The 20809-nt window shown below is 38.5% G+C and overlaps 2 protein-coding genes across 2 annotated transcripts in view; one reads left to right on the plus strand and one right to left on the minus strand.

Moving 5' to 3' along the window:
- Nucleotides 1–11660, minus strand: part of LOC126177079 (protein LSM12 homolog) — a 37417-nt gene extending 25757 nt beyond the window's left edge. The window contains exons 1-3 of the mRNA XM_049924317.1: nt 11496–11660; nt 456–589; nt 137–246 (exon numbers count right to left, since the gene is read on the minus strand). Of these exons, the coding sequence (XP_049780274.1) occupies nt 137–246; nt 456–589; nt 11496–11628 (377 nt within the window). The 5' untranslated portion in view covers nt 11629–11660. The remainder of the gene's footprint in view (nt 1–136; nt 247–455; nt 590–11495) is intronic.
- A 32-nt stretch (nt 11661–11692) lies between these two features.
- The window catches only part of LOC126177078 (E3 SUMO-protein ligase NSE2-like), a 65608-nt gene continuing 56491 nt past the window's right edge, over nt 11693–20809 (plus strand). Inside the window, exons 1-2 of the mRNA XM_049924316.1 lie at nt 11693–11935; nt 17153–17316. Coding sequence (XP_049780273.1) covers nt 11830–11935; nt 17153–17316 — 270 coding nt within the window. The 5' untranslated portion in view covers nt 11693–11829. The remainder of the gene's footprint in view (nt 11936–17152; nt 17317–20809) is intronic.

A 20809-nucleotide genomic window follows, 5' to 3' on the forward strand; every position in this document is an offset into this window, starting at 1 on the left:
ATCTCCATCCTAACACAGCTTGATTATTTTAAACTTTTAAAAAATGAAGATAGCTCATCATTAGTACTTAAATATTCATCTTATACTTCTATTTACTGGACTTTCCATTGTTTCATTTTATACTTCTAAAACTTACGTCCTTGAGATTGCCAGAAAAAGTTTTTGTCCCTCTGGAGATACACCTGCTGCTAGTGATGCTACAAGCCTTCTCTTCTCTTCTATCTGCTTCCGTACCCTCGAATTTAGCTAGGTAAAATCACATATTTGAGTACTGATGATCCAGTGTGAAAAGCAGCTTAAAACAGTATGTATCAATTTAAGCCATATTTAGAATATTAAACAAACCAAATTTTAGTTTATTAATAGAAGAAAAAAGGTACTTCTGTAATTAGATACTTGTTTTCATTCAACAAGCTGTAAAAATATAGTTATATTAATTTAACAAAAACACTTACTCTTTGCAAATTAAGTGAAGCTGGAGCTTCTGGTACTGAGTTCACTTCTTTCTTCACTTGAACATCACTGACAAGAGCCAAGTTCACAATATGAACATCATTCAATGACGCACGTCCACTTGAAGCAGGACATTCTAAATACTGTGTTAAGGAAAACTAAAACTGTTTAGTATAAAATTAACTGGGTTTGCATGCTCATCTATAATGTATATTCTACTGAAATTTACCTACATTTCTTTCATGTGACATTTTACATGGTTAAAGTGCAATTACGGTGTTAGCAGCTCTTGTGTGATGTTCTGATGGCAATTCACCGACGCTGGTCATAGTCAATCAGGTGATAGTATACACTAGTCAATAAGAATCGTTGAATCTAATGATTCCGTTCGACAGAAGATATGAGTTGATTACATCTGTTTCTGATATGGAGGGTGCCAGAACACTGATCTGGTTATTATACATGTTAAAGTTGGTTACTTATTTTCATATTTTATTGCTGATTGGAAGAAAACTAGATGAGCTGGGACAACTGACACGTAATGAAGCCTGAGGCCTGCGTTAGGTTGGAATGTGACAGTTTGGTTGGGAGATGGCACAGCCAACAAATCTCAACATAAAAATACTACTGCCATAACAAAATGATGAGTAGTACAGCCGCAAGACATACATTCATCATTGCAATACTTACCTGTACGTCTTATTTGCAATTTTACCAAAAATTTCAACAAACTGGTTAAATTGTAACCTAATGGAACACAACACCAGCTAAATTTATTTACAAACCACAGGAAATTGTGAAGGTGCATTCTGATTGGCTACCGACAACCACCTCACAATTCACTGTATTCAGTTCCCATTGTTCAACATGCATGATGTTACAAACATTGGCACATGATGCAATATCTTTTGACACCCTATTTTCACTTTTGGCATTCAAACAACTTTTGTTCCAAAAGGAAAATTCAAAGAAGAAAACTAATATCATGGGGAGAAAGAATGTGTGGGCAGGTAAATTCTAAAAAATCAAGCGTACTGCTACTTTATGACACAGTGAAAACAAAAGTAATATTATTAAATGCACAGCCCAAAATTTTTTATATAAATTTATCCTCTGTACTGTTGATACTACGCATCACAGTCTTTATGCTCCATTTGTAATAGCTGGCCGCTGTTGCCAAGCCGTTCTAGGCACTTCAGTCCGGAACCGCGCTGCTGCTACGGTCGCAGGTTCAAATCCTGCCTCGGGAATGGATGTGTGTGATGTCTTTAGGTTAGTTAGGTTTAAGTAGTTCTAAGTCTAGGGGACTGATGACCTCAGATGTTAAGTCCCATAGTGCTCAGAGCCATTTGAACCATTTGTAATAAATAAAAAAGTTAGCTAACTAACAATACATTTATCATTATTTGTTGGCCCTTTCTTTTCTTTTCTTTTTTCCTTCCTCTCTTTTAATTTTACTTTGACGCCTATGCTCTTATCTTATTTCAAAATTTTTTCTCACTTCACATTTTATTTTGTATTTCTAAATCTTAATACTAAATGTACATATTTCTAATCACTACGTTATTGCCTACATCACCTGCAGAATGTTTAACAGCGGTTTCATTTCCACATCACTGTTTACTGACCTAATCACAGCATGAACAGAAACTAACCCTCAATCTGAAGATAAACAGCAATATTCGATATAAGTCACCATCGCTGACAACTGCCGTAGGAAACACGCGAAGAATGCCATAAACAACATGGTGATTACAATGCGATATTGGTGGAAATTTTTTCAAATGGGCTAAGCTACTGATGAGTCAGCCCCCTCCATATTGGCTTTGTCAAGTAACAACAAAACTGTGAATATAAACAACCAAAAAGTGATGTCACAGCAGCCATTAACATTATGTCAGTGATCACAGATGATAACTCTTATCAAATTCCTCAACCCCAATCCACCTTACAAAGAATAAAATACTTATAATGGCTGAATGAGGTTGTCAGTGTCACATAGATAACTGAGAAGGATACAGACTACTATTATGAAACGAGAAAAGCAATTGTATTTTAAAAAATATTACAGTGTGTCCGAGATGCAAACTGATATGTAACAAGTTAATTCAGGGTGGGGGGGTATTGCACCCACACTCAGGACCTTTCTGTTCAACAAAATAAATGTAAGTGTGGCTGTATGAGCACTGCTGATTTGGGTTGTTTGATACCCATGTATATTTTTTTCTGACGAAATTGTTGATAATAATCAATAACATTTTGTCAGAAGACACTCACGTTAAGATTCAAAGGATTGGTGAAATGGTAGGCAAGTTATATAATTGGATAACTTATATTCTGATTTAACTTCTGCACATTATAAAAAAAAAATTGCGTACACATTGGGTGTTTACCTTTGAGGAATCTGCAAACTCAGGTTTTAAAAAGTTGAAGCACAAATGTTGGCACTTAATAGTGAAATACTTGTTATGTCAGCAATGAGCTATCGTGTACAATCTCTTCACCTATTACACGCATTCTCAGATGTATATGCTACATGTTCTGTGTAATATGCCTTTGAGTACTGCTGAGAACACATTAAATATTATGAAAGATATGTTCCTGAAAAGAAGGTTGTATACCTGGAAGAATCCTGGAGATACTAAAAGGTATCAGATAGATTATATAATGGTAAGACAGAGATTCAGGAACCAGGTTTTAAATTGTAAGACATTTCCAGGGGCAGATGTGGACTCTGACCACCATCTATTGGTTATGAACTGTAGATTAAAACTGAAGAATTTGCAAAAAGGTGGGAATTTAAGGAGATGGGACCTGGATAAACTGAAAGAACCAGAGTTTGTTACAGAGTTTCAGGGAGAGCATAAGGAAACAATTGACAGGAATGGGGGAAAGAAATACAGTAGAAGAAGAATGGGTAGCTTTGAGGGATGAAGTAGTGAAGGCAGCAGAGGATCAAGTAGGTAAAAAGACGAGGGCTAGTAGAAATCCTTGGGTAACAGAAGAAATATTGAATTTAATTGATGAAAGGAGAAAATATAAAAATGCAGTAAATGAAGCAGGCAAAAAGGAATACAAACGTCTCAAAAATGAGATCGACACGAAGTGTAAAATGGCTAAGCAGGGACGGCTAGAGGACGAATGTAAGGATGTAGAGGCTTATCTCACTAGGGGTAAGATAAATACTGCCTACAGGAAAATTAGAGAGACCTTTGGAGATAAGAGAACCACTTGTATGGACATCAAGAGCTCAGATGGAAACCCAGTTCTCAGCAAAGAAGGGAAAGCAGAAAGGTGGAAGGAGTATATACAGGGTCTATACAAGGGCGATGTACTTGAGGACAATATTATGGAAATGGAAGAGGATGTAGATGAAGACAAAATGGGAGATAAGATACTGCGTGAAGAGTTTGACAGAGCACTGAAAGACCTGAGTCGAAACAAGGCCCCGGGAGTAGACAACATTCCATTAGAACTACTGATGGCCTCAGGAGAGCCAGTCATGACAAAACTCTACCATCTGGTGAGCACGATGTATGAGACAGGTGAAATACCCTCAGACTTCAAGAAGAATATAATAATTCCAATCCCAAAGAAAGCAGGTGTTGACAGATGTGAAAATTACCGAACTATCAGTTTAATAAGTCACAGCTGCAAAATACTAATGCGAATTCTTTACAGACAAATGGAAAAACTGGTAGAAGGCGACCTCGGGGAAGATCAGTTTGGATTCCGTAGAATTTTGGAACACGTGAGGCAATACTGACCTTACGACTTATCTTAGAAGAAAGATTAAGAAAAGGCAAACCTACGTTTCTAGCATTTGTAGACTTAGAGAAAGCTTTTGACAATGTTAACTGGAATACTCTCTTTCAAATTCTGAAGGTGGCAGGGGTAAAATACAGGGAGCGAAAGGCTATTTACAGTTTGTACAGAAACCAGATGGCAGTTATAAGAGTCGAGTGGCATGAAAGGGAAGCAGCGGTTGGGAAAGGAGTAAGACAGGGTTGTAGCCTCTCCCCGATGTTATTCAATCTGTATATTGAGCAAGCAGTAAAGGAAACAAAAGAAAAATTTGGAGTAGGTATTAAAATTCATGGAGAAGAAGTAAAAACTTTGAGGTTTGCCGATGACATTGTAATTCTGTCAGAGACAGCAAAGGACTTGGAAGAGCAGTTGAACGGAATGGACAGTGTCTTGAAAGGAAGATGTAAGATGAACATCAACAAAAGCAAAATGAGGATAATGGAATGTAGTCAAATTAGGTCGGGTGATGCTGAGGGAATTAGATTAGGAAATGAGACACTTAAAGTAGTAAAGGAGTTTTGCTATTTAGGGAGTAAAATAACCGATGATGGTCGAAGTACAGAGGATATAAAATGTAGACTGGCAATGGCAAGGAAAGCGTTTCTCAAGAAGAGAAATTTGTTAACATTGAGTATAGGTTTAAGTGTCAGGAAGTCGTTTCTGAAAGTATTTGTATGGAATGTAGCCATGTATGGAAGTGAAACATGGACGATAACTAGTTTGGACAAGAAGAGAATAGAAGCTTTTGAAATGTGGTGCTACAGAAGAATGCTGAAGATAAGGTGGGTAGAACACGTAACTAATGAGGAGGTATTGAATAGGATTGGGGAGAAGAGAAGTTTGTGGCACAACTTGACTAGAAGAAGGGATCGGTTGGTAGGACATGTTTTGAGGCATCAAGGGATTACAAATTTAGCATTGGAGGGCAGTGTGGAGGGTAAAAATCGTAGAGGGAGACCAAGAGATGAATACACTAAGCAGATTCAGAAGGATGTAGGTTGCAGTAGATACTGGGAGATGAAGAAGCTTGCACAGGATAGAGTAGCATGGAGAGCTGCATCAAACCAGTCTCAGGACTGAAGACCACAACAACAACAACAATGTTCCTGAATAGTGCTTCTTGATCAACATTATGTTACTGACCGAATCCAACAAGTTATGGGTCCGGAAAGATTGAATTGAAAAAGTTTGACTAGTAAATGGTGAAAACTTAATATTGTTTGTGAGTAGCTTGTAATTTACAGTAATTATATTGCAACTGCATACATGGCTTCTGCCCAAATACCGCAGATTGAGAAGCTCATGGGTTGAGAGAATTATGCAATTTGGATGTTTGCGCAGTAGAAGCTTACCTACAGTTGGATGATCTTTGAGATATCATTGATGGATCCTTAAAGTCACTCATTTAGATTTCCAGACAAAGATCACAAGGCATAATGCAAATTAATTATTCTAGTCAATCCTGTAAATTACGTTCATATGGAAATGGACAGCACACCAGAGGAAGTGTGAGACAATCTAAGAAGAGCTTTTGAAGGCTGAGGTTTAATTAGGACAGTGGGTTTGCTAAGAGAGCTCACTACCACACATTTAGATGAATATAAAAATGTTGTTGATTACGTAAACAAAATGATGTATACTTCAAATAGTGTAAGAAATATTGGATTCGATATTGCTGAAAAAGACTAGTACCTTGTTTCTAGTGGGATTAACTGATATGCATTCCTCCATGATAATGGGCTTAGACAGTTCAGGGCTACCAAATACAGGTGACAGTATAATAGTCAAGAATTACAAGAAGTTACAAATGTACAAGAATATCCTATCCAGGACAAGGAAACCACTTTATGTTGAAAGTACAAACAGAAGATATGTACTTGATGTTATAAATGCCAAGGAATGGGATATTTTGCATTGTACTGCATAGAAAAAAATAATAGGCTACACAAGAAAAAAGTGAGTTTTCAAAAAATCCAGAAGGGAAGGCAAGCAATCCAAGCAATAAAGGTAAGGCACGTACTGCATATTTTTCTTATGGTAAAACTGAAATTAAGAGTATAGTCTGGTCTCTGGATTCCCAAAAACAAATATTGGTGTTTCAGCAGTGGATGGTTCTCTGTTACAATGTAAACTGGCAGGAAAGGTAAACTTTAACTGAGAAGTTAAAGGAGAATCACAAGATGTTACAGCACTTGATGCACATTATGTGAAAAATGTTGCTACAAATTTGCTTTCAGTTAGTGAAATAGTGAATAAGGGCAACAAGGTAACGTCTGATTTAAATGGCGCAGAAATAATCGATCAGAGCAGCAGCAGGATAGCCACAGCAAGTAAAGAAAGGGGTAAACATAAATTAAACATTCTTCGAGTTGGAAATAGTTATTCAGTATATTCAACAAAAAACTTTTTATGGCACTGAAGACTCCGACATCTTAATGGGAAAAGTATGACCTTGTTAAAAAGTATGGCAATGGGGGTAAAGGAATGTAACAATTGTTAACTTACCTTGTGAAATTTGCGTACAAGGAAAACAAGTAAGATTACCGAAACTTCCTGGCAGATTAAAACTGTGTGCCGGACCGACACTCGAACTCGGGACCTTTGCCTTTCGCGGGCAAGTGGTCTAACAACTGAGCTACCCAAGCACGACTCACACCCTGTCCTCACAGCTTTACTTCTGCCAGTACCTCGTCTCTACCTTCCAAACTTTACAGAAGCTCTCCTGCGAACCTTGCAGAACTAGCACTCCTGAAAGAAAGAATATTGCGGAGACATGGCTTCAAGTAAGATTACTGTTTAAAAATAATTAAAAATAGATCTGCCAAGCTTTAACAGCTAATACAGACAGATGTTTGTGGGCACATGGAAAAAGAATCTATAGGGTACAATTGTTATTTCCTTACCTTGATTGGCAACTTTTTGAGATACACCCACACTTATATTCTTAGAACCACAAATTGAGCAAACTATTTGCTGGTTTTTGCACCATGGTTGAAAGACAGACTGGTAAGAAGATAAAAGTTATCAGATCAGTCACTGATACCGAATATGTCAAAAAACAGTTCAGGCAACAATGACAGCAATCTATAATTTGCTATAATTCTGCTCAAAACAGAGTAACAGAACAGGATAACAGAACAACTGCAGAGGGAGCAAAGAGTGTGTTAAAGGATGCAGCTTTACCAAAATGTTGTTGGGCAGAAGCAGTATCAACTGCAGTGTTTCTAAATAACAGATCATCTACTAAAGCTGTTCCAAACTAGACTCCATACGAAGTTTGGACTGGAAAGAACACTGATCTTGACAATCTAAAGAATTTTTCTGATATATGGCCATATACAAGTTGCTGTAAAAACTTGGAAGAAAAAGTCTCTAAATCATATATTTTGGATACTGTGAAGTTTCCAAAGGTTACAGATGAAGACATGCATGAACATGCAAAGGAACCACTAAATTTAGAAACTGGAGAAACTGAAGAAGTTGCTCAAGAACAATTAGATATGTTTATCAACACTGAAATGGGTAATGAGATTCAGGAAACTCCAGCAGCAGAGGAGGTAACTTTATGGTCTTCATCACAAATAATAAAACTTAAGCTGTATTCAGGTTATGAGATGTACAAGGCCGCTAAAACATGAACCTCTTACTGTTGAAGAAGCCTTGGCCTGCCCAAATGCACGTAACTGGAAGAAAGCCATAGAAAAGGAATTAAAGTCTTTTTCCCAAAAAGATATTTCTGAACTGGTTGATGCACCACAAGGAAAGAATCCATCCTGTGTGAGATGGGTCTTTCGTACTAAAATCCCAGAAGTAAAACCACATTTTAAAGCTTGTCTGTTAGTTTAATGCTGGTCTCAGACAGAGGGCATAGGCTATAAAGAAACATTCTCACTCGCAGTGAAATATGCTTTGTAAGATATCTCCTGCTGCTGTAAAATAAAATTTATTAATCCACCACATGGACGCCAAGACCGCATTTCTTGATGGAGAACTGGAGGAAGAAATTTTTATGATTCCACCTCAGGAAGCCAAGAAAACTCCTCAAGAAGATAATAAAATTTGGTGTCTGAAAAGGAGCATGTAAGATCTTCAACAGAGATAATACTGTTGCAATCAGTGCTTACGTAAAACATTAGCAAGGATGAACAACAATCAGTGAGCAGCTGATCCTGGTGCGTATCACAGAAGAAATGAAAAATAAACTGTAATTTTGGCCATATTGGTTGATGATATTTTTATTCTGACAAAAAGTGGAAGCTCAATAAACCGTTTCCAGAAACAACTTCAGTCTGAATTCGATATGCATGTTTTAGGTGAAGTGAAACAGTATCTCTCTATAAAGACCATAAGAAGTGACAATGGAGAAGAATTGTCAATTGACCAATCAATGTAGCCTACACAAAGAGACTACTTGACAAAAATTTGGAATGAAGAATTGTAAGCCAGTTTCCCCACCTGTGGAACTGAGAGTGAAGATGTCAGTAGTAGAGATGATAAAAGGTGTACAAAGGAAGTCCAGTATCTTACTTGGAGGCAGTGGGAAGTCTTTTATAATTAGTTCAAACTTCCAGGTCAGATACTGCCTTTGCAACTAATATTGTCAGCAAATTTTACAAAGACCCTAAAATTAAACATTGGGTTGCTGTTAAAAGAACATTCAGATATTTAAAAGGAATTGTTGATTACAAATTAAGGTAATGTAAGACAAGAACCTAGAATCTGGAGTTTTACAGTGATGCAGATTGGGAAATTAACTGTATAACTGGCATTCTATCACAAATACCTGTTTCAAGTTGATGGGAATACCAATACCCTAGTCTTGCAAGGAGCAAAGAATAGTGCCTTTGATTCCTGATGACACTGAGTATATGCATTGTCTTTCACCATACAAAAAGTGCTATTTTCAAGGACTCCAATAGGTGAAACTGAGCCACATACAATTACTGTGCTGACCTACGTGTTTTACAACAACAAGAGCACTACGAAATTAGCTCAGAACCAAATAACAAGTGTGCAATCCAAGTTCATTAATATGAGGCACCATTTTATTAGGTACCATATAAAACAAGAGGACATTACAGTAAACTATTTGTGTACTGAATAAATGTTTATCGAACAAGTCTCTCATTAAAAATAAATTCCAGAAACTGAATGACTTAACAAAATAAAGTTCCATGCATAGTGCTTTGAGCTGGTGGTGTGTTCAAGATTGCTGTCAGCAAACAAAAATATTTGTTCAGCTGTGCACTCATTAAATAGTAAAGTATATGTTCCTAAACAGTGTTTCTCCATCAATGCTATTTTACTGTGCAAATAAATAATTCAAAAATAGCCTTCCCATTGAAAACACAACTGCAGTTAAAGCAGAATGGTGGCAACACAGGGAGTGCACATATACAGAACCAAAACTATTTTGCTAAGAGGAATAGTGTTGATAGCTGATAAGTCAGATAAGTGTTTCATCATATTTTACTATTTGGATAGTGGCAATACAATAAAGTCTTATAAGACAATATTACAGTACCATTCGCATTGTGTGCTGTTGCTGAAGATGAATGTAAAAAAACTGTGTTCTTACACAATGACACTATACCTCTCACATAAGGGCTAATGCAAAGTAAAAGTGCATTGTAAGTACTCTTAAACATTTCACCAGCCACTATTTCCTTTCATGTTGATATAGTTCTGTTTCTTATACTGAGAAAATGGCTTGAGGGAAAGCAAATGTATCACATGAAAATGTTACCTGCAATCCATATATGTATTTGAGTTGGAACCCATACTCACTGCCACATAAAGATTACAAAAATATGTAGTTTTTGTGACTCAACTGGCAAGTGCCACATCATAATAGTATGTGGATTCAAGGTAGGCTTACACACATTCACCTAACTGCTTGTCAAAATAGCAAAAAATATATCCCAACAGGCATACAAATGAGAAGATCACAACAAAAATAAAAAGTACAGACTAAACACAGAAGCCATCTCTCATATATATATATATATATATATATATATATATATATATATATAGAGAGAGAGAGAGAGAGAGAGAGAGAGAGAGAGAGAGAGAGAGAGAGAGAGCCAGTGTGTGTGTGTGTGTGTGTGTGTGTGAAATCCATGGCAACATAAGACTGAGGGAGGAAATGGTCTAAAATAATGACAGAGATCACTGGGTAGGATATGAGGAATGTAGAACAAAAGTATGGGGATGAACTGACACCACATTAAGACAGCAGAACATTATCAGTGTTAAATGTTACTGAGATAATGTACAGGTAAACTTGAAAGCTTGATAACAGTATACATTTCAGCAACCAAAGTAAGAATGTAAATGAAATAATACTATATTCAGAAAATGAGAATATACACCCATTTCTAACTATTATAATATTATTCTGTGAGATGTTAAAACGACAGAGGGCGTAATATAATCTGCCTAATTCTATTACCTAGGACTTAATTATGAACTGTCATTAAATCAATTGCTTTAAAGTAGTCCGAAAGATGTATGTACTAAGATAAAAACACTACTATTTCTATTGAAACATTACTCTGCAACATCTGAACACCTACAGGTACCACTACCATCAGCTTACAACAGTTTACCAGAGTTTACAGAAAAGTAATTCCCATTTCAACTCATCCATACATAAAAGGCATCCGTGTTTATACAGCACTCTAGCAAAATACAAACTAAATCTTGTCTTGTCTTATTCTGAAGCGACTACAGGAACGACGCGCGTCGTGTCCCTGATGAGTTACTGTATGACTAAAGATAAAAATTAATATTTCATATGACTTCTCCTTTAAAGACACAAGGAAAAAATGCAAATCAACATATAAACTGGTTCGTAAAGCATCAGCAGACAAACAAAAACATATTCTTTTATCAAATCCTGTTACTATGTCTGTATTTACCAGTGATTTTGCTGCAGGGCTGATTTTATTTCTTTTGTTATTCGAGAATATTATCTTCTGCTATTACTCTGATTAAATCGCACCGTAATAAACACAGCAGCAGCAAGCAACAAAAGAGGGAACCCACAGATTTCGTCACTATTCACAGCACAACTATCTGGCGCACAGTAACAAACATTTCCGTTTTGTGTACAATACAAACTAGCCTACAAACTTTCAATAAACACGCGCGATCAACTGCAGAGAACAGTAACAGTATGAGAAAAAACTATCATTCTCAATTAACGCGCTCTTAAAACACTAAAAGGATACTCAGAATTAACATTTTTGTTGTTGGATCAAATGCCAGCACTTCTCCTTCAATTTCTTTGTTGTAACATGTTTTACAGACCACTATACTCCCAATACCGAACCATTCGTTCACTCCTGCCATATTCTGTCTCATCTTCTCTTGTTTGCTATCACGTCGCTACAGTGTTGTTAACTGTTGAGTACTACAAAGCTTTCCAGGGCTACCATTACGAATCTACAAATACGGAAGATGATGTTACGATTTGGTGCAATATCTATGGCGAGTTTCGTGTTTTGAATGCAAGCGCTCAGTATGTAAACAAAGTGTAAGGAAGCTATAAGGCATAAGCTAATAATGGCGGCATACTTGAGGGAATTCGAAGAAGAATGGCAGACACACAAGAATCGGTTTATGGAATATTTGATTACTTTAAGCGAACCCGTCCCTGTTTACTTTCAAGGTAATGTTACTCATTTTTCGGAAACCCCTTGTTTCAAGTGTCATAAGCCCTTGGGGGTTGAGAATCTGGTGTGAAACAAGCATGTGGGCTGTCAGTTGCTAATTATACGTTGTGTTTACGGTCTGCCCTAAATGTATGACACCGGCACAGTGTATTGCTCCAATACACACTTATAGTCGACATAATCATGCTAGTAGATTCGTCTCAGGAACTCAGATCTTCACATAGGTTAAAACACCAGTCGAAACTTAGTTGTGGAACATTTTCTCAATTCCGCCTGCGTTCTTGAAAATTATAACAGTCCAAATCCGAGTTAAAGAACTAGCGCTCCCCCCCCCCTTCCCACACACGCACACACACACACACACACACACACACACACACACACACACACAAAACTATGTAGGTTCTGTTTGTTTAAGTGGAAGACCAACAACAAACATTAAAGTCAGCAATCATCAGACCAATATGGTATAGTTCTACATCTTTATACGCGTCAGTTTTTGTATTAGGTGTAATTAGCAGTGAAATTCATTGATGAAATCACACAACACATTCTGTGACTGCATAATATTTAAGTGTTATGATTTCTGTATCATCATGCACACAACATTCCATGCCATGTTTTTTTTTTTTTTTTTTTTTTTTTTTTTTTTTTTTTTTTTTTAATATATATATATATATATATATATATATATATATATACCATCAGTAGTTCCCATCCATATTCTGTATCCCTTTTGCAAGCTCTGTTGGGTACTATTTTTCAAGTTAACTCATTAGTTGCTGTAAAACACACATTCCAAGTCATTGAGTCCATAAAAGTGTTAACAAATCTCTTCTCTCAGATTAGTAACAGCTTAAGAAGGTTAAACCCTCATGTCACATATTCATTTTTTTAGCGGCAATGGCATACAACCTGTTTACTAACTTGCCAACAAGTTCTGCCCTGTAATTTTCCTCTTTCACACATTCTCAAATATTTATGTGTAAAGTAATTTTTTTTTTACATTCACTCATCATGATATGGTACATGTTTCCAGTTAAAAGTTAACAACTTCTGAAATCATAGAAGCGTCTCACATAAACTTATTGAAATATGTACATCTTCCACCTCCCTTCTGACTCTCTCAGTAAAATTAGGATCTGTCATTTTGATAATAGGTGTAGTCATTATGTATTTCTTTAAAGCACCTGGTGTCTTCAAGAAGATTAATAATCCACAGTGCTGCATCATTTTCTTTTGTGCCCCCATTTTATTGGTGGACAAGCAGCATTATTGGATTTTAGCAACTGTTTTCGTTTGAGGAAAACCTAGCTATTACATCTTTCGTGTATCCTCTTGTGCATAAATTTAACATTTATCCATTCGGCATGTCCATCTGCTGAGTGCACCATGAGAGTAGTTTGCTTTTTCTTTGTGTGCTTATTATAAACTTCTGCTAGCACGCATTCGATTTAATTCAACCAATCAACTTGATTCCTTTTCACTTTTGAACATGTCATATTATCAGTCGTTATGTCGTGCAGTTTTGCTGCCTGTGACAAACAATTGTTTAATTGAATTAGTTCTTCAGTTGTTGCCTCTTCAGTATGCAAGTTAAATATCAGTGGTGGTGTTAAGTGCTCCAGCCTTACTCCTTATTATTGTTTCTACTCTTTTAAGGAACACTGCTTTCAAGACTGTGCGTAACCAATAAAAGATAATCAGATGCAGAATGTCTTTCTTCTTGGGTAAATGGGAAGCAAGTTTTATCTCTTATCTTCCTAGGATCCAACCTGGTTTGCTATCTGTGTAATGCTAAATTTTATGAAATGAATTATGAAATGCCCACGGGCCCTACAGTGTTTTCAAAAGTGTCTATTCTCGTTATGGAACATTTTGAGGAATGTGGACTAATTCTGGTCCCCTTTGCTCGTCTACATTGTATAATTCTGTTGATCGCCACATGCTGTTAAAGCTCTTCAGTTTCTCACTCATATGAGTAGCATGCACCCTAACATCCACTTCACATTGTAATGGAGACAGAAGGCAAGCTGCTGCAATTAGAGATTTTGGTAGAATATAAACCAGATCCAGGCAACTCGGCCGCTTGGTATACCACAAGTCAGTGAACACTGACTTATATCTCAGTGCCCAGAGCTTCCACCATACATCTCAGAAAAGGGCGATCTATAACTAATTCTGAGAAAGACAATGTGGATTATGAGATAAAATAATTAAAGTATGCTATCATAAAATACCACTGAAGAGATCAAGATACTAAGTTAATCCTTTTCAAGAAACACACATGAAGATCTTCAGAAATTACAAACATATCCACCAGTTGTACTTCTTCCTCTCTGTGGATTGCCTCTAGCAAAATAGATACGTTGCTGGGCAGACAAGACATTATTCCTATTTTACTACCACCAAAGAAGGTTAAAGAGGACCTGCACCTTGTTAAAGGCAATCTTTACTTCAGGGTCCACATAATTTACATAATTCCTTCTCAGTCCTGAAGTGACTACATTGTTCACATTGTCTATACAGTTCCCTAACATTGTGCAGAACACCAACTGTGCATTTAAAATCATAATTTAGAAAAATCTATGGTTGCTAACCACAGCCTCACAAATTGAGCTCTCAGCTTTAAGAAACAACAGGAAAATTCACATGTCCAACAGGTATCAAGATGATCTTGGGCAGCATGACAGCGGCCAACTGTTCTTGATAAAGACAGTGGGGGTGACTGTCAAAATCTCTAATGTGATGTAGCAAGAATGGAAAATATTTTATACTTTGGTGCCATCTGTCCCAGCCTTTATCCTCCAACTTTTTCTTTATACTTGTCATCAACGAATGAAACATTTGTTCATTTATGCTTAGAATACTGAGAATGGATGACAGGAGCACAAAGCTGCGCTTACACCTTTGTATATCTGATCATACAGCTTCACTGTAACAAAATAGAAATGTTAAAATTTTAACATTGGTATTGACCAAAATAGAAATCTGCACCTATCAAACCTAATAAATCTGTTTAAATAACAGTGAGCAGCAACTATGGGGCTTAAGTTCTTTTTTTTTTTTTTTTTTTTTTTTAGGACTGAGTATATGTGTAGTCTTTCACATCCCTGAGAATTCTCCTTCATAATGATACCTGCAGAACAGTGTTTATGGATGAGTGATGGATGGGTCTAATGTGAGTTATAGGGATTGGGTTACATGAAAACTACACTAGTGGCAGTGAGCAGGTAGAAACTTCTAACAGTATCATACCTAAAAGCAAATTTTCAAATACTCCAGCAGCTGAATTACAATCTCTGTCACTCTGTTCATAGCATAGTTTCTAAGCTGGTGGCTATATATATAAGTAATCAGTTTTTCTAACTATAATATAATTGAATAGATAAAAAATCTACTCACCAAGGAATGATAGGATGAAAAAAGTTAAGGAACTATGCAAGCTTTCGGAGTCGGTGGCTCCTTCTTCTACCAGAAAAGTGGAAGGGAAGAAGAGTGTAGTAACCAAACCAGCTGCGGGAACGCCTTGGGCTGCGGATCGGAGCCGCCAGGCGGGGAAGCCGCCGGCGGTGGAGCACGCACCACCGCGTAAACACAGTACGAGTCGGGCGACAGACCAACGACAACTGACAACAACCGACCACAACCGACTATGACCGACACAACAAGGAAGAGATAAACAACGGAGGCTTGTGGAAACCACAACACCAAACACCAACAGTAAATCCACTCGGAACCAGAGCCAGGCAAATGTCAACAACGAGCAACAACCAGGACGCAGTACCGCCGAGATAGAAACGAAATCCAGAGTGAGTACCAGACCAACTGGACTAGGGCAGAGCAGGTCCCTATATACGAAACCGGAGGGAGCGGCTATTGGCCGCTGTCTGCACGTGGCGCAATCGCTGCGTGAGAGCTGCTGCGTGGAATAGCAGAGGCGGAGCCCTCTATGGGCTGACATTTGTTCTGGCGCATGTTCGACTTCCGCGGCGGAAGGTACTAGAAAGAGGGGTGAAGGAAAAGGATTGGTGAGGTTTAGGAAATGGGGAAATTTATGGAAAAGTTACCCACAACCCAGTGATAGGGAAGACTTACTGGACAGGATGAGAAGGAAAACAGATTGTTGGAGACTGGACTGGAAGAAATTTGAAAACCCTATATCTTAAAGGTGGAAGATAGGGTAATAAGTAAGACAGAGATTACTGACCAAGCATCGTGCAACAGTTAATAAGAGTGGAAAGCTAAGTACATTATTAATGGTAGGGATAGGGGATGAGAAAAGAGAGAGGGGCAAGAAAATAAAAGATATAGAAAATTGCCTGAGTCTGAAGAAAATAATATAAATTAAGACCATGTAGGTGGCAAGAACCAAGGACATGTTGTAATGCTAGTTCTCACCTGCAGAGTTCTGAGAAACTTGTGTCAGGGGGAAGAATCCAGATAGCACGTGTGGTGAAACGGGCATCGAGGTCACGACTGTCTTGTGGTAGAGCATGTGGTACAACGGGATATTGTGTTGCCAGTGTACACTCTGTCTATTCATCCTAACTAACTTGGTGGTAACATGTGCATGCTCTGTAACATTAGTCTTGATCTTAGTACCTGTTTCACCACACATGAATTCTGGTTTCTCCTACCGGACTCCAGTTTCTCAGAACTCCACAAGTGTGAACTGGTGTTACATGTCCTCCGTTCTCACCACCCACCAGGCCTAAGTTTATGTTAATTTCTTCGCACTCAGCATTCCTTCTCTGTAGCTGTTCCTTTCTTCAATCTCTCTTAGTTTTCTACATCCTTATTTTTTCACCTTTCTATCCCTCCCCCCCCCCCCCCCCCCCCCTTCCTCTACCACGTATAGTGTACTTAGCTTTTCTGCAGTCTCAACAATCAGTCTGTCCTTCTCAATCTGTCCATTAAGTCTTCCCTGACTCGGGGCTGTAGGCAACTTTTCCATCAATCTCATTTCCTAAACCTCACCAGGTCACTTCTTTCATCCCTTTTCCTTCACTTAGACCTTCCTGGTAAAAGAACAAGTCACGAACTACAAAAGCTTGCACATTTCCTTAACTTTTCTATGTGTTTGTTCCTGCCACTGCTTGGCTAAAAGATTTTTTTTAACTATCCAGTTACATTATTAAGTACTTAAATTTCTCTAATATGTAAAACTTCTCAAGTAACCTGTTTAAACATAAACTCAAATCTACTTACAGGGGAAGAGAGAGATGAACTACTGAATAAAATGCGACAAATGGTGGAGGACACTTGCGAATTAGATATAAGGCATGATGAAATGATTCGAACTACTAAGAGAATTGAAAGTAAGAAGAAGAAAGCTACTACAGGAGACTCTTCTGAAGTAGAATCTTTCAAGAAAGTCAGTATTTCAAATTAAGTATATGGTCTCCTTGTAAATTCATTTGTATAATTCTTATCTTTTGCTGTTTTGTCTTACTGACTTAGTAATTTTCTAGCTTGTGCCTAATTATTGTTGTTTACTGGCTAACTGTTTCACTGCATTAATTGTATTTTTTGACACCCCCCCCCCTACACACACTCTCACACTCTCTCTCTCTCTCTCTCTCTCTCTCTCTCTCTCTCTCTCTCTCTCTCTCTCTCTCTCTCCCCCCCCCCCCTCTCTCTCCCTCTCTCTCCCTCCCTCTCCCTCTCTCTCCCTCTCTTTCTGTCACACACACACACACACACACACACACAGAGAGAGAGAGAGAGAGAGAGAGAGGTTATTTATTGTAAATCATTGATGGAATTACATCACACAAGCTAAAATGCAGCCCCAATGTGAATTCTGTTCTCGAAAACACGGAATGAATTGGTCGACATTTGTAAGCAACTGGAAATCTCCCTGACTGCTGTCAAACGATTGTCAGCTGCTGCAAGTCGTCGTGTTGGAAGAGCTACTGAGAGTCATGTACCTGTGGTACTGGTACCAAAGGTACCTCGAGTACTATCTGCTCCTGTATACCTGACTCCTCTGCAGAAAGTATGAGATCTGTTGCTACACATACACTTGACTGTGAGTGGCATTTCAGTGGAAGAGTTAGGTATCCTTTACAGGGTGGTCAGGGACTGGGGAGGACTTGGGGTATTATACTGATCTTCCTAAACCAGAAGTTCGAGGTGCTGTCTTTCACTGAACCTGAAACTAAGCCAGTGGGACTCACTTCCCCTATTTTGGGGGAAACCGTTTTGTCCGGTGTCAAGAGAAGGTAAACTCAAACAGGTAGGGGTCTATTAATCGTCGACAGGTTAAATGTACAGTGGATGATGCCCTTAGGGGAATGGCAGCAAGTAACAGGAAAGGACACCAGGTGTACTCAGTGTGTATGCCTGGGGGCCTTATTCAACATATTGAAGAAGCTACTCCAGCAACCATTAAGGAAATGAGTTGCAACCAGCTGCAGATTGTGGCACATGCTGGAACAAATGATGTCTGTTGTTTGCACTCCAATGTCATAGTAGGGTCATTCCAGCAATTGGCAGAGAAGACCAGCCTTGCATGTGGAGTTTCAACCAAGCCCACAATTTGCAATATTTCCCCAGAACGAATCATGGCCCTTTGGTTCTGAGTTCAGTGGAAGGATTGAATCAGAGACTTAGAAGGTTCTGTGACAAGCTAGCCTGCAAGTTCCTGAACTTATGCTCTAGGGTTGAGAACCATAGGTGTGCACAATATGTAAGATGCTGCTAATCAGGTAGCTGACTGTGATTGTGGGGTGCACACAAGGGCTTTTTATATTAGGCGACTCTCCATCCAATCCATGTAACAATAGCTTTAGGAAACCCAGAAGTATCAGTGTATGAACGAAAGAAGTGCCTCCCACTAGTAGTTAATTGCCGAAACATTTGCAATGAAGAACCAGAGTTTGAATGAAGTTGCATGTGAGACTGTTTGGGCAAGACACAGTACCAGGGGTGGACATAAAATGATAACTGGGTCCTTCTGTCATGCACCAGACTCGTCTCCGATGTAACTGAAAACCTTAAATAACCTTTCAGTTCACTTGTACGTAAGATCCCCAATCATACTGTAACCATCAGTGGAGAGTTTAATCATCCAACAATCAATTGTGAAAATTACATTTTTGTTAGTGTTGAGTGTGATAAGACATTCTGTGAAACATTACGAAATGCCTTCTCTGAAAACTATCTACGTAGATCAGATAGTTCCAAACCCCACTCATGGTAGAAATATATTGAACCTAATGGCAACAAAGAGACCTGACCTCTTTGAGGATCTCAACATTGAAACTAGTGACAGTGACCATAATGCAGTTGTGGCAACAGTGATTACCAAAATACAAAGGACAACTAAAATGAGAAAAAAATATATGTTCAGTAAACTAGATAAAAAAATCAGTAGAGCCATATCTCAGTGAGAAACTTGAAACCTTCAGCACAGGGCAGGAGCATGTAGAGGAACTATGGCTCAAATTTAAAAGAATAGTTGACCGTGGATTGATATCTTACCTGATAGAACAGCTCATAATGGGAGGGACCCTCCATGGTACACAGTCACAGAAAAGAAATAGAGATTATTGCGTAATAGGTGTAAAACCAAGTGTAGGACTATTGACAGAGAGATGCTGAGTGAAATACATTTGGCAGTCAAGAGGGCAGTGACATTCATAGCAGAATGTTGTCAAATGATCATTCACAAAACCCAAAGAAATTCTGGTCTTATGTTAAGGCTGGTAGTGACATCAAAGTTAGTGTCCAGTCTCTAGCGAATGAGACAGGAACTGAATTGAGGGCAGCAAAGCAAAAGCTGAAATACTTAATTCCATTTTGAAATGTTCCTTTACAAAAGAAAACGTAGGAGAATTGCCCCAATGAGAGAAATGAGTATTAGTGTCAGTGGTAATGAGAAACAGGTGAAATCATTGAAATTGAACAAAGCTTCAAGACCTGATGGAATCCCTATCAGATTCTGTACTAAATTTGAGGCTGAGTTAGCCCCACTTCTAACTATAATCTATCATAGATCCCTCAAACAAAAAACCATGCCCAGTTCTTGGAAGAAAGCACAGGTCACACCCATCTACAAGAACAGTAGTGGAAGTGATTCATAAAAGTACTATCTAATATCCTTGACATCTATTTGTTGTAGAATCTTAGGACATACCGGGTGTGATTCAAAAGTTTCAAGACTTAACCCAGAACTAGAAATTTATTGGACTTTTAAGTACAACGGACTAAAATTCTTCAAAATATGATCCTTCAGCATCAACACAGTGCTGCTAGTGTGTCTTCCAGTGTTCATAGCCCTTCTGGAAGGCCTCGGGCGTCATGCTGTCGAAGCCTGCTGGATGATATCGATAGAGTCAAATTGCTTCCCTTTTAGGCCTGTCTTAATTCGGGAGAAGAGGAAAAAGTCACTTATAGCCAAGTCGGGGCTGTAGGGTGGCTGCGGCAGTGTTGTCACGTTGAACTTGACCAAAACTTTGGCGGTGGTGCGTGACGTGTGAGCGGGCGCGTTGTCGTGGTGAAGAATCCAATCGCCCTCGATCGCCGGGCGGACGCGGCGAACTCGATCCCTCAAGCGGCAGAGCACTCCAGCATAAAAGTCACCTCTGACAGTCTGTCCACAAGCAACAAACTTCTTGTGAATCACTCCTTTACCATAAAATAAAAACAATCAGCATGCACTTCACACACGACTTGCTCATGCGAGCCTTCTTGAGCTTCGGCGATGAAGCAGTGTGCCATTCTGAGCTTTGACACTTCGACTCACGGTCATACTTGTAGACCCAGGTCTCTTCACCAGTATCCACTTTCTCCAGAAGGTTCCGATCAACATTCAACCGTTGGAGCATTTCCTGGCAAACAGTCATGCGCCGTTTCTTCTGATC

The sequence above is a fragment of the Schistocerca cancellata genome, chromosome 3 (assembly GCF_023864275.1).
Source record: "Schistocerca cancellata isolate TAMUIC-IGC-003103 chromosome 3, iqSchCanc2.1, whole genome shotgun sequence".
Classification (NCBI taxonomy): Eukaryota; Metazoa; Arthropoda; class Insecta; order Orthoptera; family Acrididae; genus Schistocerca; species Schistocerca cancellata.